Source organism: Antennarius striatus, chromosome 6 (assembly GCF_040054535.1).
Source record: "Antennarius striatus isolate MH-2024 chromosome 6, ASM4005453v1, whole genome shotgun sequence".
Taxonomy (NCBI): domain Eukaryota; kingdom Metazoa; phylum Chordata; class Actinopteri; order Lophiiformes; family Antennariidae; genus Antennarius; species Antennarius striatus.
This window is the reverse complement of record NC_090781.1, coordinates 13,800,788-13,824,619: the sequence shown is the minus strand read 5'-3', so window position 1 is coordinate 13,824,619 and position 23,832 is coordinate 13,800,788. Positions and strand designations below refer to the sequence as shown.

At 43.4% G+C, this 23,832-nt stretch overlaps 1 protein-coding gene across 1 annotated transcript in view; it reads right to left on the bottom strand.

Annotated features, from left to right (window-relative positions):
- The window catches only part of cdon (cell adhesion associated, oncogene regulated), a 36,365-nt gene that overhangs the window by 2,754 nt on the left and 9,779 nt on the right, over nt 1-23,832 (bottom strand). The window contains exons 2-17 of the mRNA XM_068317005.1: nt 18,159-18,294; nt 17,175-17,453; nt 16,554-16,700; nt 16,271-16,414; nt 15,890-16,180; nt 15,531-15,800; nt 11,328-11,602; nt 10,942-11,116; nt 6,235-6,351; nt 5,601-5,801; nt 4,858-5,039; nt 3,944-4,049; nt 1,993-2,115; nt 1,557-1,748; nt 481-776; nt 260-339 (exon numbers count right to left, since the gene is read on the bottom strand). Of these exons, the coding sequence (XP_068173106.1) occupies nt 260-339; nt 481-776; nt 1,557-1,748; nt 1,993-2,115; nt 3,944-4,049; nt 4,858-5,039; nt 5,601-5,801; nt 6,235-6,351; nt 10,942-11,116; nt 11,328-11,602; nt 15,531-15,800; nt 15,890-16,180; nt 16,271-16,414; nt 16,554-16,700; nt 17,175-17,453; nt 18,159-18,228 (2,948 nt within the window). The 5' untranslated portion in view covers nt 18,229-18,294. The remainder of the gene's footprint in view (nt 1-259; nt 340-480; nt 777-1,556; nt 1,749-1,992; nt 2,116-3,943; nt 4,050-4,857; nt 5,040-5,600; nt 5,802-6,234; nt 6,352-10,941; nt 11,117-11,327; nt 11,603-15,530; nt 15,801-15,889; nt 16,181-16,270; nt 16,415-16,553; nt 16,701-17,174; nt 17,454-18,158; nt 18,295-23,832) is intronic.

Genomic DNA, 23,832 nt, shown 5'->3' with positions numbered 1-23,832 from the left:
CATCAGATTTATCTTAATCCATTTTGAAATTACAGAAAAACTTAAAATAAAAATTTCAGATGTTTTTCAAATGTTCATAAATTCTGAAAACAGACGTATAAGTTAAGGTAAAAAAAAAACTACATATATCTAAACATAACCTACAATGGAATATTTTTATTATCAGATTATTTACCGCCAGGTATTTAAAAAAATAAAAACAAAAAAATACATGTAGATGTCCACAACAGTCAGCAATCCTGAATAGACATCTTCCCACCTGTTGTTGTTGCAGAGGTTCTGGCAGCTCATACAGTCTGATGACTCTGTTTGGGGTAGAGCAGTGTACATCCCTCCCCCCTGTCAAAAAAACACACAAACGCTCCATTTAGACAAATCAAACTGATCCTTCTGCTGGTGTGAAGTGCCACTGGTTGCACATGAATAATGCCTCCACAGGATGTCTTATGTACTTAATGGTGTTCGGGCTGAATCACTCACGTTATGGTGGTGGTGGGGGTGGGAGTGCTCACAGTCCCGTGCGCTATGGGGCAGTGTGCCATCGTGTCCGTGTGGGTGGCCAGGTGAGAACAGGCTGCTGGTGCCGTTGTGCAGCCCCAACCCGTTAGGCAGTTTGTGGTGGAGGTGATGGCATCCTTGGGGTAAAATTGGGCCACTGTGCCCGTAGCCCCGGTGGACACCCCCATTAATATGGCTGGAGCCGGGCAGCGTGGTGTACTCCAGGACGTGGCCATTCATCTCTGTGGGCTGGTACAGGTACCCGGGAGGGTCATACTCTGCAGCAGAGCGATCATCTGGTTAAATCATCCGCCATCATAGGAATAAACTAAGATTGCTAGTGAATTTATTAGAGAGTGATTACACATTGAAATCTGTCCAGTGTATAATCCATGTAAGACAGGTTTTGCTATTGTGTCAAAAATTATTTTATAATTTTTTATTTATTTTTTTTTCTTATCAAATATTTTGATTTTTTTGGACATATAAATATTTTTGTCATAGCTGTAACACAATTAGCACTTGAAAATTTATCTTCTTAAATTTCGATATTTGTTGCACTGGCTTGTTATTGTTGTTTTGTGCAGTGAGATAATCCTGGTCTAAAATTGCTAAAAACTTTAATTCATCATGTTTAATCCAGTAGTGAGCAAAAGCAAACAGCCAATCAGCACTGTGCTTCTAGTTGCCCCAGTGCAGGTCAGTTCATATTACACTCCAGCTAAACACCTGTGACTCGGTCTCTTTTTGGCTCGGATATCCTTAAGCTGCAGCCATGTCCCAGTTTCAATGGTACCAGGTACTTTTGCAAGCACTGCGTGATCCATATATTCCCTATAAACTTTTTCAATAGGCTACGCAAGCTGCCAAGGGGGCATATTTAATACGAGACAATGATGATAGACTTAACTGTTTACATGTGTGCTTGTGCTCTTTTTAACATGAAAGCTTGGCCTACAAAGGCCATGCGCTGCTTTTAAACACAGAATTCCTCAGTGTAAGCAGCAACTCTACTTCTTTTATGGCAGCTTGAGGTTTTAGTTTGTCTATAAACTCACTGTGCATGTTGTTCTGCTGGCGATTCCTCCAGAGACACATGGCGATAAATGCCAACAGGATAAACACCATCACTCCCAAAACACAGCCCACAATCAGGTACAACAGTCCTCCAGGTGGACTGGGTGGTTCCTGTGGGTGGGGGCCAGGAGGGGTGATCGGGTGCTGGCTGGGAGATCCAGGTGCCTGGCGTGCTGCAGCAGAGAGGGGGGAGGGGATGGACAAAAGGTACAGATTTTAACTCACTAACAACAACAAAAAAACAAAAGCACAGGACCAAACTGTAAAATGGAAACCATTGTTGTTGGCCTCATAAAACTCAGTGCATTTATATAGTGTAATTATGGCAGCCATACCCATCATTAAAAGATACAGGCTTTAAGGAAACATGCCCAGACTTCTGATAACGTAGAGCTTTACTTTTTTGTGTTTTCTTACCTCTGGTCTCACAGATCATAACGTTGCTGTATTCACTCTCTCCACCATCATTAAAGCACTGCATCTTGATATCGTAGGAAGTCTCTGGCTGCAGATGTCCAATCATGTGCCAGTGGTTTACACCTGAGAAAGAGTGGGAGGGGGTAGAGAATAAAGAGAGACACAAAAATGAGAAATCACTTTCTCTAGGTGCCGACGGTGAGTCAAATTGCTCAAAATTCTATGTAAACTTTACACCCTCCCTTCTCTTCATGTATCACACTTTCCGGGAGGTTACGTCCCCTTAAGTTTTCTCTCTCTAAATCTACCTCATCCCTCGCCCCCGAACAGCTTCATCCCCCACAACCTTCCCTCTTATTTTGTCAGTCCCACTAGGCCCAGACAGTTGCTTTACTCGAGGCAACCTCCATATATGGCCACTTCATGTTTGTCCTGGCTTCCCTCCAGTATTCATACACACACACACACACACACACACACACACACACACACACACACACACACACGGCTATACGCTATGAAATCACAGATGAGATGAAAATCTATAACGTGGAAATGCTACATTGCCAACAAACGAGGCACAAATAATTTGTGGTTCTTGATTGTTTTGTTCAGTATGAAGTATAATAAATCACTGCTACGTCTGGCCAAGGTAGATTTAAACTGCTGTGAGACAGAGCCATAAAAGAAAGCTGATGTTCACGCTGAACCTACACTGTGCACTCAGGAGTTTACAGCACAAATTTACAGGTTTCTACTCAATTACATTTGATATATGAGGTGTTAGTTGATTATATGAGAGGAAAGTGACATGCAAGAGACATGTAATGCAGAAATACTGAAGCTCAATGAGAATAAGTCCCACGAGTTTTTATACTGTTCATTCCTGTACAAATTGGAACAGTGTTCTACTGTATTATTTCAGTGACATGTTGTAACGGAATCTGGGATAAATACATAATTAAAGCACTTTATGAGGATGACATCATTCATAGGAATGTGCTCTAAACTTCACTATAACCAGCAGAGCATCATGGGAAGATTCTTTCTGTGATTACCTTTCAGGACCGGATACATAAGGTAGAATCATAAACAGGTAGAGTACTGTTTACTATAAATATAGTTATTTATTGATATTGTGTTGTAAAAAAATAATAATAAAGGTTAATCAACAAGAATAGAAAGTGTAGTAAAAAAAGTACTTTACAAGTAGCTGAAATCAGTTAATAACTGAAAATTTACAATGAAATTTTTTAACAAGAGACCCGCTCAAATTATTATTATTATTATTATTATTATTATTATTATTATCATTATCATTATCATTATCATTATTATTATTATTATCATTATCATTATCATTATATTATCATTATTATTATTATTATTATTATTATTATATAGGTCTTGTGGTCTTGAAGGTGGATTCTGGGAAACCAATAGGGTCTTTGAGTTGGTTTATGTGGCGAAACAAAAAATTTCCAATCATCAGTTTGAGGTCCCTTGACTTAAAGTTTGGTATCCACTATTATCGTCATTGTTTACCTGCACTTAACAATAACTTTTTGTCTCTGATGGTAAAGACATTGCAGAGAAGTAGACATTTCAATGTTAAGAGCTGGGCGGACTAAAATTACATCCCTCCTTCACTTCCTGTACCAGATTCCCCCGTTAGCATTCTACACAGGAACCTTAGCCCCTCTCTGCTGGCCGGACTCATATTACAGCGCCAGCTACCATTTATTAAAAACAGGTTTCAGAAAGTCTTGCTGTTCAGGAAAGCACTGTCTATAAATCACGTAGCAGAAATGGCCCTCTTCTCTATAAAAAACTCTTGACACTGAATATCCCTTATTCTCTCAACTCCCAGTTTGTCTGCAGAGCGTACGCAAACAATCGCCGTCATCTCCAAAGCCTGCAGTCAAACTGTACTGGAAACAACGACACTCACCTCCAACCACATCTCTTTTGTAGTCGCTGTCATTGTCGCTGTCTGTGGGCCGGTAGTAAATGTAGAAGCCTTGGATTGGAGTGTTGTTGTTACTTGAGGGGCTATACTGAAAGTGGAATAGAAAAAGCATTATGTCAGCTTACTGCAATCTGGGGAATAATTATTATACAAAAAGGGGTAAACTGTTATCACCAGATGTACAGAACTGCAACAAAGACTGTGATTGCACTATCTCTCTGAAGTTTAGGAAATAATGAGGCTGGTTGGGTAAATGTGGGCAACAACAGTATCTGAGTCCATCTGCACGAGATTAAAGGAAGCAGACTAAAATGGCCGAGGCCTCTTCATCTCTTTAAGAGCCCTCATCACCTCAATCAAAGGACTGATTGAGTATAAAGATGCCAAAGCACCATCAGCAGCTCAACCACAGAACTAGCTGGAACACTACATAATAAATTGCAGATAACACAATACACTAAGTGGGCGTTGCCTTTTTATTTATTATGCTATGTATTTTGCATGCCTAAAACAACAAACACAAGCTATTAGACAACTTCTTATCAAGCCAGCAGATCACCTCTTTCTCACAAACCCCTTTATTGGGATGTGAAACATCCCAATAAAGGGGTGCAGCCAAAATGTGCAGCCAAAATGTCTAAAATAAATCTTCATTTATTCTTCATCAAAAGTCTGTGGGGATGTAGTAGATCAAAAAGAAAGAAGTATGTTTGGGATTTTCCCTCCAAATAAGTTTGCATCAATTCTTACAGCTCCTTTTTCTCACCCCACCCATTTTTGCAGGTTGGATGTCTTTTTTCCCAATCCAGCTATTAACTTAGAACATACTTTAAACTTTCACTTTAAATATCATTGATGCTGGTCTTATGGATATACAGCATCTGTGGCATACTCACAGTCCAGCGCAGCATGATCTGTGTGTCACTGATGGCGTCTGTGGATGAAATGTGAGGTCCGACCACAGGGCGATCCGCCATACGAGGACTGGCCTGAGGCACCTGGTACAGCTTGGAGGAAATGCTGTGAGGACTCACGCCGTACATGTTTATGGCTACGACACGAAATCTGTAGGTGGAGCCTGGGACATAAACAAAAAATGAATGTTGCGATACAAACGTGATGATTAATTCATTGATAGTTTTATTATAGGTGTATATAAATCTTTGCTGCTTACCTCTTGGGAGGACTTCACATTTTTTTTATTTTTTACATATTCTATCTATTAGCAGTTTATGTTATTCTGTGTGTTACAAATAAACTGATGAAGAAATAGCAAATCTGTAATAAATTAGCTTTGTGCTGGAAAACAATGAGTATATGCTTTACAGGTTTGAGGCCTATAGTTGTTTTACCACTCATTGATAAATTAACACAATAATAGTTGCTGAAGCCTTTTCCCTGACTGGTACACTGAATTTAATTTGGGCCAGACTCTCTCCCTGCTTCTCCATATGAACAAACTACAACAATCAGACAGGAGCTGCTGGATGTCACACAGCAAACAAGATCACATACACCTGAAGGTCAACTGATCAAACTCAAGACAGAAAAGCAAAGCTGCAACAAATGAAAATGTTTTATCAGTATTTGTGGCTGGGAGAAGGCCAGGAGAGAAGTTTTAAACTGTGTCCAAACTCACCAGGCTCTAGATTACGAACTTCCACAGACAGCTTGAGAGGTGAGATGTTATCTGCTGCAATAACCCACTCTGCACTGCGGCGTCTGTACTCCACACGGAATGCTGTGATCGGAGAGCCACCATTGGCTCTTGGGATCCAGGTGACATACACAGAGCTCTCAGTCGCCATGGAAATGGTGGGGCGGTCGGGGGCCTCGGGAACTGGGACAGACACAAATGAAGAATAACCATTGAGATTTTCAGAGAAAAAAATTAAACATAATAATCAAGCAAAACCACCATCACTTCATCCCAACTCAAGTATGCATGGGTCACACAGAACACATCACAGCATGCTGTGGAGTGATGTGTACTTACTGCTCGGGCTCTGAGCCAAAAAATTAGAACGGCAGGAGAGAGTGAGACAGAGAAAAGAGGGTTAGTGAAAAGACCAGTGTGAGCGACAGCAAAGTAGGCCTGATTATTATGCCACAAAAACATGCACGTCGATAGACACAACCAAAGATCTGACCATAGCGCCATACGCAATCTGACGGTGGTCTTTTTTTTTTTTTTTGGTTCAATCTTTGTACTTGAGATCACATCTAAACATTAAGCTGTAAGCAACAAGGCTGATGATCGTTTTTACACCTACCTCTGTCATGTATGACAACACCAAAGTGTGTGTTGGGGGTTTTGTCCTCTGGAGTTTTGGGGGGCGCTAAGATGACAGGAGGCTTGGACGGATTTTTGTTGGAGGTGGTGCTCTTCTCTGAGGGAGGAGAGAGAGAAACTGAAAATAAGGAATCAAAGGCCGAACAGGTCTACACTTTCTCCAAAAGAAAACGGAACAGCTCCGGATATTAGCTCTGGATTCTGAAATTTCCCCCTGGTTTCTGGAACTGTTCAGGTTTTATCTGGTTGAGTTTCAAGTTTCCACTCCACATCACTGTAGGTTCACTTTGCTGCGTTGTTACTTAGACAGATGTGTGACTGTGTACTCAATTTAACACTTTACACAAACGTAACAGGATATTCAGTAAGTGCAATAAAATGATTATTTTGTCGAAATAAAAGAAAAATTGTGTCCTAATGTAGCCGCAAGAGGACAGAAGCCAGTGTTTTATTGTGCCGGTCCCAAGCCCGGATGAATACAGAGGGTTGCATCAGGAAGGGCATCCGGCGTAAAACATTTGCCAAATCAAACATGCGAATCAAAATTATGACTCCCATACCGGATCGGTCGAGGCCCGGGTTAACAACGACTGCCATCGATGCTGTTGACCTACGGGGTGCCGGTGGAAATTGGATTACTGTTGGTCGAAGAAGGAGAGGAGGAAAATGTGTTCATAGGAAGAGAGAGAAGAGGGACGCCACAAGTATAGGACTGAGAGTAGGGACGTTGAATGTTGGAACTATAACAGGAAAAGGTAGAGAGTTGGTTGACATGATGCAGAGAAGGAAGGTAGACATACTGTGTGTCCAGGAGACCAGGTGGAAAGGTAGCAAGGCTAGAAGTTTCGGAGCAGGGTTCAAGTTTTTCTATCATGGTGTAGATAGGAAAAGAAATGGAGTAGGAGTTATCTTGAAGGAGGAGTTTGTCAGGAATGTCCTGTAGGTAAAAAGAGTGTCAGATAGAGTGATGAGTCTGAAGCTAGAAATAGAAGGTGTGATGTTCAATGTTGTTAGTGGGTATGCTCCACAGGTAGGATGTGAGCTGGAGGAGAAGGAGAAATTCTGGTCGGACTTTGATGAAGTGATGCAGAGCATACTTAGAAGTGAGAGAGTTGTCATTGGTGCAGACTTCAATGGACATGTTGGTGCAGGAAACAGAGGTGATGAGGAGGTGATGGGCAGGTTTGGTATCCAGGAGAGGAACGCAGAAGGACAGATGGTGGTTGACTTTGCAAAAAGGATGGACATGGCTATAGTGAATACTTTCTTCCAGAAGAGGCAGGAACATAGAGTGACCTACAGTATAAGAGTGGAGGTAGGAACACACAGGTAGACTACATCTTGTGTAGACGGTGTAATCTGAAGGAGATCAGTGACTGCAAAGTAGTGGTAGCTGAGAGTGTAGCCAAACAGCATAGGATGCTGGTGTGTAGGATGACTCTGGTGGTGAGGAAGATGAAGAGGGCAAAGGCAGAGCAGAAGACAAAATGGTGGAAGCTGAAAAAGGAAGAGTGTTGCATGACTTTTGGGAGGGAGTTAAGACAGGCTCTGGGTGGTCAGGAGGTGCTTCCAGATGACTGGACAACTACAGCTAATGTGATCAGGGAGACAGGTAGGAGAGTACTTGGTGTGTCATCTGGAAGGAAAGTAAATAAGGAGACTTGATTGTGGAATGAGGAGGTACAGGAAAGTATACAGAGAAAAAGGCTAGCTAAGAAGAATTGAGAAGAGAGTAGACAGGAGTACAGGAGGATGCAGCGTAAGGTGAAGGTAGAGGTAGCAAAGGCCAAACAAGGGGCTTATGATGACTTGTATGCGAGGTTGGACAGTAAGGAGGGAGAGACTGATCTATACAGGTTGGCAAGACAGAGAGACAGAGAAGGGAAGAACGTGCAGCAGGTTAGGGTGATTAAGGATAGGGATGGAAGTCTATTGACAGGTGCCAGTAGTGTGATGGGAAGATGGAAAGAGTACTTTGAAGAGTTGATGAACGTGGAAAATGAGAGGGAACAAAGACTAGAAGAGGTGACTGTTGTCGACCAGGAAGTAGCAAAGATTAGTCAGGATGAAGTGAGGAGGGCATTGAAGAGGATGAAGAGTGGAAAGGCAGTCGGCCCTGATGATATACCTGTAGAGGTTTGGAAGTGCCTAAGAGAGGTTGCAGTAGAGTTTCTGACTGGGTTGTTCAACAGGATCTTAGATAGTGAGAAGATGCCTGAGGAATGGAGGAGAAGTGTGCTGGTGCCCATTTTTAAGAACAAGGGAGACGTGCAGAGTTGTGGCAACTACAGAGGAATAAAGCTGATGAGCCATACAATGAAGTTATGGGAGAGAGTAGTGGAAACTAGACTAAGGAAAGAAGTGACCATTTGTTAGCAGCAGTATGGTTTCATGCCAAAAAAGAGTACTACAGATGCAGTATTTGCTTTGAGGATGTTCATGGAGAAGTACAGAGAATGCCAACGGAGCACCATTGTGTTTTTGTAGATCTGGAGAAAGCTTATGACAGGGTGCCCACAGGGGAACTGTGATATTGTATGAGGAAGTCTGGAGTGGCAGAGAAGTATGTTAGAGCGGTGCAGGACATGTATGAGGACTGTAAGACAGTGGTGAGGTGTGCTGTAGGTGTGACAGAGGAGTTCAAGGTGGAGGTGGGACTGCATCAGGGATCAGCTCTGAGCCCCTTCTTGTTCGCTATGGTGATGGACAGGCTGACAGATGAGGTTAGACAGGAATCTCCATGGACTATGATGTTTGCAGATGACATTGTGATCTGCAGTGAGAGCAGGGAACAGGTGGAGGAGAAGCTAGAGAGGTGGAGGTTTGTCCTGGAAAGGAGAGGTATGAAGGTTAGCCGCAGTAAGACAGAGTACATGTGTGTGAATGAGAGGGACCCAAGTGGAATAGTGAGGTTACAGGGAGAAGAGATCAAGAAGGTGGAGGATTTTGAGTACTTAGGGTAAACAGTCCAGAGCAATGGAGAGTGTGGAAAAGAGGTGAAGAAGCGTGTCCAGGCAGGATGGAACGGGTGGAGAAAAGTGTCAGGTGCGATGTGTGATAGAAGAGTTTCAGCTAAAATGAAGGGAAAGGTGTACAAAACTGTGGTGAGACCAGCGATGTTGTTTGGTCTAGAGACAGTGTCACTGAAGAAAAGACAGGAGACAGAGCTGGAGGTAGCAGAGATGAAGATGCTGAGGTTCTCTCTGGGAGTGACCAGGTAGGATAGGATCAGGAATGAGTACATCAGAGGGACAGCACATGTTAGAGGTTTTGGAGGTAAAGTCAGAGAGGCCAGACTGAGATGGTTTGGACATGTCCAGAGGAGAGATAGTGAATATATTGGTAGAAGGATGCTGAGTTTTGAACTAACAGGCAGGAGGCCTAGAGGAAGACCAAAGAGGAGGTTTATGGATGTAGTGAAAGAGGACATGAAGGTAGTTGGTGTGAGAGAAGAGGATGCAGAAGACAGTTAGATGGAGGCAACTGATTCACTGTGGCGACCCCTGAAGGGAAAAGCCAAAAGGAAAGAAGAAGAAGAAAAGAAAATTGTGTACTATAAATATAAGCAACCAAGGCTGCAGCTTTTACTGAGGTCATATCTTCTTATTGCTTTGGATATTTCAGATTTTCTTTTTCCACATTTGGTGGCCTGATCTTTGTACACTCTTAACTCTCTATTGAGTTGGATTCAGTGCTCTTACCACAATTATAATTCTGGCAGTTGGAGGATTTTTTTAGCAACACATCTGGGGGAGAGATTTCACACAAGGTGAAACTGAAATGTTATAAGAATAAGTAAAATACAGACAAAACTCAGACGTTTCGTGAAGCTGTTCTGGTGACTTCGGCTGCATGTGGACTCAAGAGTCTTGGCGGGCATTTTTAGTCCAGGACCATTATGTAAAAAGAACCACCCTTGGGAAGCAGTGACATGTGTGGGTTTTGGCAGTATTTTAAATATTTCTGACCAGGGATATTTTGTCAGCACTGTTGTGGTATAGCATTATTGTTAGTTTTTGGGACAGTTGTGGTTGGTCTTATTTTTATTTGTCTCAAAAACACACAAAAAAACCATGCTCCTAGTCATTCACTATGATTATGATACTAACCATTAAGCCTGGATTTAGAAGTTTAATTGGACAGTGTGGTGTAAGTGGTAATTTAAAGGAATAATATAACCTCAAATACAGTATGATGTTTTATATAGTATATTTTAATCATCCAGCAGTTGTGTAATAATGACGCACCATATTTTTACATTTTGGTGTGTTGGTGTGTGACTCATTCTCAGCTTGTCTTATCTACTTCCACTTCAGTTCATAATTGCCCTCAACCCACTCAGATTTCACAAATTAAATTTCATTTCTGCAGCCTGAAAGAAAAATCCATCTAGTGAAAATCATTTTCTCAGACGTTACAACATAAAATAATCTTATCGGTTTGCTCTGAAAGTCGCATTAGATATATTCCTTCCTGAATGTCCGAGCAAAATTTCAAATCCGCAACCAACCAGATGCTCCTTCACTTAACCGATAACAAAAGCTCATTCGTGTTTCGGGCAACAGAATTTATTATAATTGGGGAGTTCTTCCCAGGAATCCAATGAAAACACACTAGTAGAACTAGGAATAAATATGGGGTTAGAGGCGGTGAGTGTTTTTCATAAACAACCAAAGGTATGACTGACCTTTACCAGTGCGGAAGGTCAGCATGGCCGGCTGTCCCTCGCCTGCTGAACTTCGAGCCACCATCAGCACCTCATAGAGACTGGAGGACTCCAGCTCTGACAGCCGCAGTGTCTTCTCACTGCCGGGGACACGAACTGTTTGCCAGCTCCCCACCACTGTTCCTAATTCATCCACCTGTCACACACAGACAAGTATTAACGCATTAGAGCATATTAACGCAGTTCAGTCAGAATCAGATCATTTGCAACAGCCTGAACCCTGCAGACAAATCTTAACTGCTATCTAGTTTTTATGGTGAGTGTGAGCTTACGACTGAGGCAACCACAGAAAAATGACCACCCTTAAGTCAGTGAAGATTGAACGCAGACAGTGATTTTCTCCTCACCTTGCGGTATTTCACAAAATAGGCGTTGATTGGACTCCCCCCATCACGGCCTGCCCTCCACTCCAGGTCGTAGACGTCAGGCTTATGAGTCTGCGGCGGGCTTGTGATGATCGGGGCCTCTGGAGTGGGTCGGTCTCCACCTTTACTAGATGGCAGGTTGATCACGTCGCCGTCGTCTTCGGTGAGAAAGAGCTCATGGCCCTCGTCGCTCTGCATGGGATGGAGCGATGGCGAAGCCTCCAGCTGTACACCGGTGGTGGAGCCCAGGTAAGGATCTGTCCCACAAACATGTTAGATTAAAATTCAATATGTAAACCATTGAAATACCAAAAATTTTAGCTTTACAAAATAAATGTGACAAAATTCATCTGACTTAAAAATCTTTGCAGCTGATGGGCATCTGAGAGCTCCAGATTCCGTTCATGTCATAATCAATTTTTCAGTTCTTAAAATGTATATTGGCAACATTTGTAATCACATATTAGCTCACATTATATTGTCACAGACTGTAACTGATCCATCATCCATGAACACGATAAGAAATCTTTTAGTTACATGCAGTTTTTCCTAATTCACGTAACAGCATGCATTGACATTTCCATATGTCCATTTAATAGTCAATATTTAGCTTCTACACGAATAACCTGAAGTGCTGCTGAGTTTTGGAGGTGCTCCACTGGAAAAAACACAATAAATAATACGCTGAGGCAATGGCAACAGTGACAGTCAGTCAGAGGTGGCTCTATGTGCACACAGAGGACAACAAGCTCTGGAAAGTTTGACATTTGGACCAGGACTTCTAATCTACATAAAATAACAAGAAAACCCTGGCTCTCTACAAGCACTACATAATCACACTTTGTTTTTTTCATTAGGTCTTTGCCAAAGCGCTCCACCTGGACAAATCATGCAAGCTGAGAGTCTTATTATGGCTGACACCAGTTTGGCAGAGCCTTGGTGGAATTTTTTTGCATTGGGGGAACACTTAGGGTGGCCCACAAGCCACACCGCTGAGGCCAAAGGGCTCCACAACTGAATATCAAACCTAGACAAGCGAGGAAGGAGGTCAAGACAGCCGGTTTGGTCACAGGGGCAGACTGAAGGGACCTGAGTACAGTTCCAGGCTGTTTTGTGTACAGCACCAGTTCACTTTGTAAAACAAACAGACCCAATGCTGGTAACACTAGACCTGATCCTGGGCCCACAGCCAGCTGCCACACATTCCACACGCCAACCATTAAAATACCGGAGAGAATCAGACCTCGGCACTACATCAAGTCCTACACACTCTCTGCTTGTTCCGTCCTCCTGCCCTCCACTACTCTCACCTCTCCATAGCTCTGACTCATAGTTCAACCACAGCCAGGGCTCCTCCTCAAACACACTCACAAAGGAGGAGGCAATCAAGGCCATGGAGTCCTCGCCATCCTGATGGAAAGGAGTAATATATCCTGAGTTAAGTGCTACAACACCTGGACAGAGAGACTGCTAGTGCTTTAGAAATCAGTTCCTTAGAGTAAACGTGATGGTAAATCACAAAGGATTAGCAGCAGCGACACGAGCCCCAGTGTGGACTGTATTTCTGTTATTTATATTTCTAACTGATGGCCTGAAAGCCTCAACAACTCATTCCTGATGTGCTTCATCAATCAGATAGTTTACTATTAAATCATTTAGTACAGAAAATATCTGATATGTATTGTTTATTAAATGGCGTATTAGTTCTGATCACATTTGTTCTGAATTAATTTTCTGTTTAACTGAATAACACTCGGTGCTTGCTCTGAGGAGAGTGCTATGAAGCAGGGGAATGCAGCGGGTGTTGATGGGAGAGACATCAGAGAAACAGCCAATCAAGCGACAGGTGTCACATCCCACCAGTGGATGGAATCAGGGAGTTGTCATGGTGATAGCAAAACTGATACCAAACAGACATATTCCTGATTGCTGTCTGAGATTACAAAACAGACCACATACTTTACATCCAGATAGAGTTTACCTTGAATGCACAGAGTAATGGATAAACTCTGGCGCCGATCTTTAGAAAACCCAAACTGATCTCAGACTCTTACCCTCTGCTGGGCATGTCCTGGTTATCATATCATCATATTCTGTTTTTGTGTAGGAACATGTTCTACAGTAAATTACATTAAATATCTCTCTTTTTCTTGTGGTCTGTGAAAGGCATGCAAATATTTTCCAGTGAACTCGCCTGATCCTGATTTGCACTCCCAATGTACTGCTTGTAGCTGTATTAATCATTCTGCAGATAGAGGGGTGTGCTGAGGAATGGGGCCATTGCGCAGAGCGACTGGGGAGGGAGGAGAAGGAGGCTTGGGGTAGAGAGGTAGAGGAGGTGGGGAGGAGGAGGAGGGTTGTGATGTGTTAATAAATAAAAGCCAGTTGTGTATGATGTTGACAGCTGGGTGGTCTGGTCCTCGTCATAACCCTCCACGGCTACTCCTTACATTCCAGCGTCCGGGGGCTTATCCCCGACGGCGTGCACAAAGCTCACTCTCACACTCAAGCTCAGTTCAAGGCTCAGGAGGAGGGCAGCCTTGGCTAAGCCTCTCCTACCAGCCATGAGAAACGCACACACACACACACACACACACACACACACACACACACACACACACACACACACACACACACACACACACACACACACACACACACACACACACACACACACACACATTCACACTCAAAGAGCAAGGATTCCTTGTAGATACTGTACGTACAGACCCACAAAAACTCTGCTTGTCAAGACACATTAACCCTTTCCAACACTCACAACAAGCAGTGTTTCTGCTAGCCCTCCTGTGTTGGCGCACAAACTCAAGTTGGGTATGATTTCAGTGTCATACGTTAACATTGTGAAAGTTTGTGGGAACATTTGGAGCAGGAAAAGTTTTAAGTCACATGATATCTTGCTATCCTATTGTGATTTGTGTAAACACCTAAGGAGCACCCCATTACCATAATATTCTGATATTTCAGAGTGGCTGAATAATTACTTCAGCTAAGGAGATAATATTTTTGCTGGCATTGGAGAGATTGTTTGTCTGACTTCTGGCAGGATTACCCAAAAAATTATGAGTGAATTGGATTTAAGTATTCTGTAGACGTTAGGGTACGGTCCAGAGAATAATCCAATAGATTATGGTGATCTGGATAACCATCTGCAGCCACATTTTTGAAAAGGCTTCTTTACCAGTGCAGGATGAGAGTAATTACAAATTTTTCTATCACACATGAAAATCTGACCTGGATCCAAGGAATATTCCAGATCTGGTGGTCCAGAATGTTTCAAATTACAAAGCTCACACTGAATCCACCACATTGAGATGACAGATAGTAATGTTACAGACCTGCAAGTAACAAAGGACTGCCGATGAAACCATGTTGTTTCAGTGTGGTTTCTGATTTTACATATGTTCAAAAGTTATTGCACTAAAGCCTGAAAATACTGACTATTCAGATGATAGTGACACCAACTATGGTCCGTGTGTTTAATTATATGTTATCATACCATCATATAATTTTTAGTGTAATGACATTATAGGTAAATATTGCTGTCTTTGTGGATGTTTGTGCTCTCTGAGTGCTGTCTAGATATGTGTAACCTACAATTTGGACAGATACATGAACAACCCTCAACCCCTGACAATTTAATTACATTTGTTGGGGCGCCTTACCCAAAAATGTTTACAATTCATTTTTTGTTGCCAGTTCTTTTTATTAGCACTTAATGGGTTTCAGGAATTTATGTTGTTAGAATTTAACCGTCATTTAATCCTGGGGTATGAAACTTCTGTCTCCCCCCTCTGGTAGTGAGAGTAATTACAGAAATATTCCTGGGAGTGCTTATTACGCCACAATATCGATTGTGCTCCTATTTGCTGCAGCTTTCCTGATTCTCATGATTCCTCCCACATTCAGGTCTGGCACACAAATATTTGCTGACTGAAGTGGGAAATGTGAGAAAGTTGCAACAGGCTCCAGAGCACTGCGAAGCACAGATTTATCTGACACTGACAGGCTCCAATAGTTCTGTCTGAACTTGTACCTACATGGTTGTAACATAAGAGACCATCATTTATATGAGCATGTCCCACATTCCACGTATAATGTTATTTTATTTCTTATCAATAAATGCTATGATTGGTGCAAAAATATACATTTACGACAGATCCATACCTGACTGAACTGTAAGCATTCCATGTGACTGTGCTGAGCCGATTCCATTGTCCAGCAGACACTGAAACACTCCCTCCTCCCGTGGTGTCACATTTGTGAGAATAAGTGAGGATCCAGACACCTGAAAGCGATCTGATGGGCTGATGGGGTCAGCATTGAAGAGCCAGGTAATGTTTGGGGATGGGTTTCCTGTTGCCTCACAGGTGAATATAGTGGAGGAGCCAAAAGGGACAGGTTGGTTGGTCAGGCCCTCTGTGATAGAAACAGGAACTGTGGAGAGGACAAGAGATATATATCACTGTAAGAGCTGCTAAAAGCAGTCTCAACATTCCCAACGGTCTTTCTTGTCTTATTCTTACCAAGAACATTCACAGTATAGTTAGTGCTGACCACAACACCATTCTCGGTCTCTGCAGCGCAGGCGTAAGCCCCTTCATCGCTCTTCGTCACCGAAGCAAATGCCAGATTGTTGTGCTTCCACTTGTGCGAAGGCCCTGGGGTGACCTCCTTGCCATTCTTAAGCCATTTCGCTGCTGGTGCAGGGTTACCAGACAAGATGCACTCCAACACCAGCGGATGTGACTGCTGCACTGAAACAGTCGTTGGGGCAATGGGGTAAACTATCCGCACAGGAAGAGTGGAGTCTGAACCTATACAAACAGGAAAACCATATTAGGAGGTGATAACAGGAAATACTCATAATAAAAGCTGAAATGTCAATAGAATATCGTCACACTTACTTTTCACTGATAGCTTAGTGCCATGTGATTGCATGACAGTTTCCCCGGTAACAGGGTTGAAAGCACCACATTTGTACATGCCGTGGTGTCTTGATGCAGCGGAGATAATCTGGAGATTCCCAGATGGAAGAACTAAATATTCATCTAAAAGAAACAGAGCAGCTTCAGAAAGACCACAGACAACTTCTACAGTAATTTACTATGAACAAGGTTAAAACATATGAGTTTACTGGTCATGTGATCAGAGTCTAGTGAACGGCAGAAAACAAGACAAGAGACAAACCTGTTGAGACTTCTATCCGTTCCCCTCTCACTCGTAACCTGGGGAGGGCTGGGGGAACGCTGTGTGGTAGAGGACACTCTATGAGGACAGAGCTGCCTTCCGGTACCGATAACGACCGCCGTCTGACATCTTCATATTCTGATATTTCTGCAGTGATAAACGAAAAGAAGACTCAATTGGAGATGGTATGCATTGAGTGTAAGCACAGTTCAGAATGAAGGTAAGCAGAGCTGCTGCAGTTGAGCTGTTTGTGTTGGATCACTGCTTTTGTTTATTGTTGCAGTGAGTGATTCTACTTATGCCTGATACTGTTCCAGATCAGGTTCAACTCCTTAGCCTAGTGTCCAAAAGCAAGCAGCATCCCAGCAAGAACATAACACACTACACAGGAAAGCCCAAGGCTCATTTAGGATATTGGTCAAGAGGCTTCTGGAAGATTGCCCAAGTAAAAACTCCTACTGCTTCCTTCCCCTGCACCTCAGCAGCAGGCAAGCATTCTTTCAATGTGTTCAACACACCCAAAATGGCCTTCCTTTTCTCAAGGCAACTTCCTATTTTTCTTTAACCCCCCACTTTGAAGTGAGTATAAGTGTGCACACGGGTAATTCTTTGTATCCGTACCTGCTATCGCCACACGTGCGTGGCGGCTGGCGATGGCCGACCCGTGGTCTAAGCGTGCCACACATTGGTAGACACCAACATGGCTGGGTTTAAGGGAAGAGATGGTGAGGGAGCCCTCATTGAGCTCCACATCAGGCAGGGTGTCACGGTCAAGGGTGAGACCCCTGAAGCGCCAGGTGACCACCGCCGAGGATGGACTTACTAAGCAGCGTAGACGAGCAAGAGAGCCATGACTCTGAACCAGGGAGGTGGGCTCAGAGAGGAAAGAGGGATACTGAGCTGTTTGGGAGACAACAGCAGAGAAAGACAAATTCAGGACTTCAAATCATAAACAGATTACAGATGGTCATTATTAAAAGAGATGATAACATATTCTATATGAATACGATCTTCTGCATAAACTATAATTATAGTATCGTGGAAGAGAGTAAAAACAAAGGTTCTATTACAAATGCATCATATTTTCATGGGGAGCAGATTCATGTTACTATCCTCAAGTTGTGGTGCTAAATAAAGGCCTAAACAGAACATTATGGTATCAACAGTGAAGCTGAATTTTTGGATGTAATGACTGATCGACCTTTGATAGTTACATTTGACCACAAAGTTCTTTTTGGCTCATTTTTGAAAGCGAGCCACATGGCAGTTTTCTTTTTGGTATTCTGCTGTCCAGCGGGACAGATCTATCCCATCAGATCTATCCCATCAGATCTATCCCAGCAGGACACGTTTTGACAGACAAACAGAATTTTGAAATTACATTAATAACTTCTTTATTCATTATCTGTTTTGGCTTCCAACATGTCCAAAGAACAATTCCGATTCTTGGCAGTTTATTTGCCAGCTAATCCATCTGCTATTTTGTGCAGGACAAGTTTTGGACATCAGAGTAAATCTGTTGCCATGGAGACAAGTATGAATGAAAGCTACTCAGAGCTGCAGAGTTTGTAATGGTTATTAAATGGGTGAAATTTTACAACTTACATGAGCAGCTGATGAAGGACTGGCTGAGACACAGCACAGTGGACAGGAGGACCCTTAGGCCACTGTCCATGATGCACTTTGACCCCTGCCAGCAGCCGTGTTGCCCAGTGCACACACTCTGTTCTGTTCAGCAGATCTACAACAGCACAACAAAGAGAGAGAAAAAAATGCATCAAACGTACAACTCGGCATGGAAACACCATCTGTATCAGCATAACATGAGGTGAGAAAGAAAGAAATGACAAAACGGGCCTGCAGAGCTGGATCTGAGAGGGACCAAAATCTATTAGTTTCTAAATGAACCTTGTACAACAATCCTTCTAATCTTTGTGACACATCCTCTTTACACACTCCTTGATCTCCACATCCCACCCTCCCCTCTTCTCGCCCACTTCAGTATCTTTATGGAGGCTGGAATGTCCAGCCTCTTTACCCCCCTGCTTCTGTCTCTCTCTCCCTCCCACTGAGCTGCAGAGATCTCCCACTGATGGAGTAGCTGTGGAGAGACTGTCGCCTCACTCTTAATATCACTCTCTTGTCACACTGTGTGGTTTCCTCATAGGTTCACTGTAGCCTGAAGTGCAGGCACAAACACAGTAGAGTACGTAATTAGGAGCATTCCTCTATCCTTTTCAACCTGACCCCCTCCCGCTGAGGCACCTCCTCCTCCTTTTTGCAAGAGTAATCCACGCAAGCTTTGATCCTGGCCTCCAGGTTGGTAACCACAGTTTGAGCCTGAGGCCAGAGGGACAATGGCTGTCCAACTGTGATATTCACAGTGGTGCATCAGTGACTCGCAAACGTTAGTGGCAAGGATGACCGGGTCCGAAGGGTGGGTCAAATTAAAAGGATGATGTATGGGTGGGATCGGTGAAGCTGAACCCTCATCCTCCAGCCTTATCATTGTTTCATCCGCTTAACTCTCAAGCGTTTCAATTTGTTTGGCCTCCACTCGAGGTGGCATGAGTAGGAAAGAATTTGTTGAGTAACAGTCACCTAAATGTTGAAATGTCCTTGAGCAAGAAAGTTGTGCACCCAACTGGGGTTATCATTCCTGAGAGCAGATGCCAGTGAGCGGTCAGGCTAAAAAGGCTCCTCTACGGTTTTGGTTGCAACACTTTTCTTTTCTACTGATCAGTCTCCTTATTACTTTTTCTGTTTATTACTTGTCTTTTCTAAGAAAGTTTTTTTTTTCTTTATTAAGTGGATCTTAATCCATTTCACTCATTGGAATAATAGAATGTTATTCATTTTATTTGATTAATGATGCAAATGATTAATTACCTATCAAAATTACTTTTGACTTTCTTTTGTGGTACTCGTGAGCTGGGGGCAGAGTTTGCTCTTCTGTGATCAAACCAATGAGACACAGATGCTTTATCCATGCATTCATTCTCACTCTTTTCTACTTGTTTTCTCTCTCAGTGGGTGAAGAGGCAGGAAATAATAAACTCTCCCGGCTTCTGGCTCACGCCCCCTTCTCACCCCCAGGTCAAAGGTCAGGGAAGAGCAGAGAGAGAGGGTGAACCAGCGGGTGTCTAGTGGCCCTGGAACAGCCTCTATAGGTCACCTCCAGCTCCACTCACATATAGATCCACTGCTTTTACACATGGGAATTACCATTCTATACAAAACAAGAGGAAGTGTAGTTTAAAGCAAACAGAAAAAAACAAAACATTGATTTTTCAATTATTCAATTTTGAGCTTAATTCCAATCTGCCATTTTGGCCTGAACATACAGTGCACCCTCGTTCCTCACAGTTAATGCGTTCCAGGAACCACACACGATTAACGAATACCCCAATAGAGCGACGATCTATTTATCTTATTATTTACGGTAATTTAAACATTTATGACCCTTCCCATACTCATATTAAACTACGTTCTATCTGTATTACCATTCCTCAAACTCTTATCGACTGTTTAAAGCACATTTGTGTCTCATGGAAGTCCAAGACTCACAGAACGTAGTGCACTTCTGGATGCCGTCAGCCAATTGAATGCGCATACGGTATCACATGACTGCCTACCAAAAATCCATGATAAGGTGAAGCCGCGAGTGAAGATGCGAGAATGCACGAGGGCGCACTGTATTACATTATGAACGTAGAGTACACTCTACATCTTAGGCTCCAGTTTTAGCCTGTGCAGATCAAACCCACATCTTGCACATCTATCGTTTCTCTGTCCCACGAGTTGCAACAGGCCTTGCACACTGCCCCTATGTCATCAGTGGAAACCATCTTTCTCTGTGCGCAGGAATAATGATATACAATTACAATAATAACAACAGTGCTATAAAAATGCACTACCAGGAGTGGGCATATCGGTAAACGGTATGATGAGAAACTGGCGCCAACTCTGCAAACTCTTTTATCTGTATCGCCTTTGTGGTGGGTGTAGCAGCAGGGTGCTACAGCTACGACTGGGTTGTATAAACACACACACAGCTGCCTATCTGACCCATCGATCTGGCGCAACAAGAAAACACAGGGGCATCAGTCCTGCTTCTTATCTGTTTGGCTTTCTTTTGACATCCGCCACTATGAAGCCACCTTGGTGGAGACAGACAGTGTAAGGATATCTAGTGTCCCGCATCACACAGTGTAATCCTGATGCTGCCAGCACTAGCTGTATGGAAAGGCAAGTCCCACTTCCTGCTGAGCAGACATCCAGACAAAAGCTCGAATGGCCCTTTGACAAAGGGGAAGTCTCTGTTAAATGCATTCTGACTGGCCTGAGAGCTGTCTCCTCTGGTCCAATGTTGATCTGTGGTCAGCCCAGTCCCTCTTTCTACTGTTCTCCTTTACAAAAATGCAGACTACATTGCTTTAAAGAAAAAAAAAACCTGTGTATCCCAGCTTTCCTTCAATCCCAAATCTCATATTATGTTACTCTGTTTTTGCACTTATGTTGCGGATGCATGAATGTCTGAAGGAAGAATCAACCAGCTATAAGTTGAAGAGACATTGTGCATATAAATCAGACGCCTCATTGTTGAAAGCAGATATACAGATAATGGGACAGTTTATGAAAATAGATGAGGTGAGTGTTCGTGAGTTCAAGTGGAAAAGTTCCTATTTTTCAGTTGTGGGGATTGACCTGTGTATGTTAGGGAAATGTTTGACTGGCACGTGGCTTAGGAGTGTGAAAGTGAGGAAAAACAGTAGTCTAAACTCAGCTTCTATCTGTCAAGCCACCTTCTGAAGGACTCCACGCTGGAGAACTACTGTTGAGAGGCCTGATCTTTATTTATATATTGTGGGAGTAATAGTCACAAGAATTGCACCATATATCCACATAGTAAGACAAGGGGGGTTCCTGGTGATGACACAGGATAAAATAAACACATTGACAGGTTGCCCTCAGGGACGGGAAAGGAGTTTGAGTTCTAAGGTGTTAGCACCTGCATTTCTTTGGCTTCCTCTCTGCAGGAACTACTTAAAGCTCCATCTGCCTACATGTGGGGCTTGCCCACATCCCTGTCATATTGAGTAAATAGGGACAAAAGCAAAGCGGCGAAGCATCAAAGACCTGGAGGGCAGAGGAAGATCAGGTCACAACCAGCCTAGCTAACTGCGGTGGGGGCCAAGCTCCTCTGGTTTGCATGACTGCACAACTGAAATTTAAGTCAAAAATGAATATCATGAAGCAGTTCGGGTATAGATTTGATAACAGTGGACAATCATGACTGATCTCGCAATCCCTACCAATAAATCAAATGACTAAATAAAAAAAGAGACATAACAAATGCCCGGTGGTGAATGAAGATCAGAGTTCTACATAAAGGTGCTGAGGGCGAGGAGGCAGTGGGTCGTAAGAGAAAGAGCAAATCCTTTCTGGTGTAATGGTCTAATCTGACCTGAGTGCTATAGCTGATTCACATGCTGTACCCCAAACCTGTCTGCACTTGCCCCACATCTCATGGACAGAGGATCTACAGCACACACATTCCTCAGTTCCTCAGTGACAGACAGGGCGAGGGAGAGAGAGAGAGAGAGAGAGAGAGAGAGAGAGAGAGAGAGAGAGAGAGAGAGAGAGAGAGAGAGAGAGGGAGAGAGAGTGACAGACACAAAGGACTCAGGTAGTCACAGACACACTCATAGGATGAAGATGGCACTGTTGAGCATTAAATACCAAAAACAGAAAGAAAACCACACTGGGGTAGGGGTACAAGAAAGAAAGTTACTTTATCAATCTACAGTAGGAAAATTCTTTTTCACTCTATTTATTTTATTCACACACATACAAACACAAACACACCCACACCCACACACACACACACACACACACACACATACAAATGGAATTAATGGAGAAGGGCAGCCATGTAGCAGTGCCCTGGGAGCAGCTTGCTCAAGGACACCTCGGCAGAGTTCAAGAAGTGAACTGACAGTTCTCCAGCTACCAGCTCACACTCCATACTTCGGTCCACGCTGCTCTTTAACTAGCCACCCTTCAGTCCCCAAGCCATGTCCTTGTGGGCTAAACTGCTGCCACCCCAAAAAGGTGAAGCACCAACAGGGAGGTAAAGTGTTGCGGAGCTTCAGTTCTTTTCTTTTCCCTCTCAATTGGGCTCTAAGATAGAGACATACAGATAATAGTAGTGCATGAATCCACATCTGCCAAACTGACTGATGATTTGGTCTAACTGCATTCACCTCTGCCAAGAGACTTGGGAAGAGGCTCCCAAGAGAAGGGACTCTAGGGGACCATTATGGGCTTCTTCTGTGATCTGGGTGAGCCCGCTGAGGCAGCCTGGGGCTACAGAGGAAACTAATGAGTGGAAACACTGGGCCTCTGGTATGGCCTGACTCTTTAATAAGACTGAGACGTTATTAAAAGTGGTACCGATTTAGAGAAGGGGTGTGAGCATAAGTACGAAAGAGAAAGACAAAAAAAAGAGGGACATGATTTGGAATTAAATACAGGAACTAAGATGGGAAAGAGGGGTCCTTTTTGTTTTTCAATGAGACATGAGGATAAAGTCACATAAATCCCACGGAGGTTTAGTCGATCCATTACGCAAAATGACCGCCCTTGCCCGAATTTGATATCCTGCAGAAACTTAATTCAAGTCTCTTCAATAAATCTTTTAAATCGAGTGAGACAAATGAGTTACAACCTCCACAAGGACAGTATGTCCAGTCTGCTGCCTCTGTGTATGAATGTCTGCAGGTGCATAGAGCAAAGGACTCTGGGAGGCGTAGGGTGATGGCGAGGCCAAGTGGGTCCCAGAACCCAGAAACCCTGTAGCCCTAATGACAACACCGTGGTGTGGGATCAGACAAGAGGAAGAATGAAAGGAGAGGCCCCCTGCGATCAGACAGTCACATCCCACAAAGCCCTGTTTACCAAAGACATACACAACCCCCTCCCATCACCTCCTCCCCCAACATCTCCGTTCACCAAAGCCCGACCCTTCCAAAGTGCCAGGGCCGGGACCTGGGAGACAGCGCTAATTCTACCCCCAGGCTTGTTGGCCGAGGACACAAACAGAGAGCTGAGAGGGGAAAGAAAGGGAGAGACGTAGAACGATTGAGACAGAGGGGAGCAAGACTGGGAATTGAATGGTACAGTATGTAAAACCCATCTTAATTGGAGATTGTTGTGCAATGTCTTGTTTTTCCTGGGAATCTGTGAGGGGGGCAGACAGGAGGGTAGGGAGGAGTGG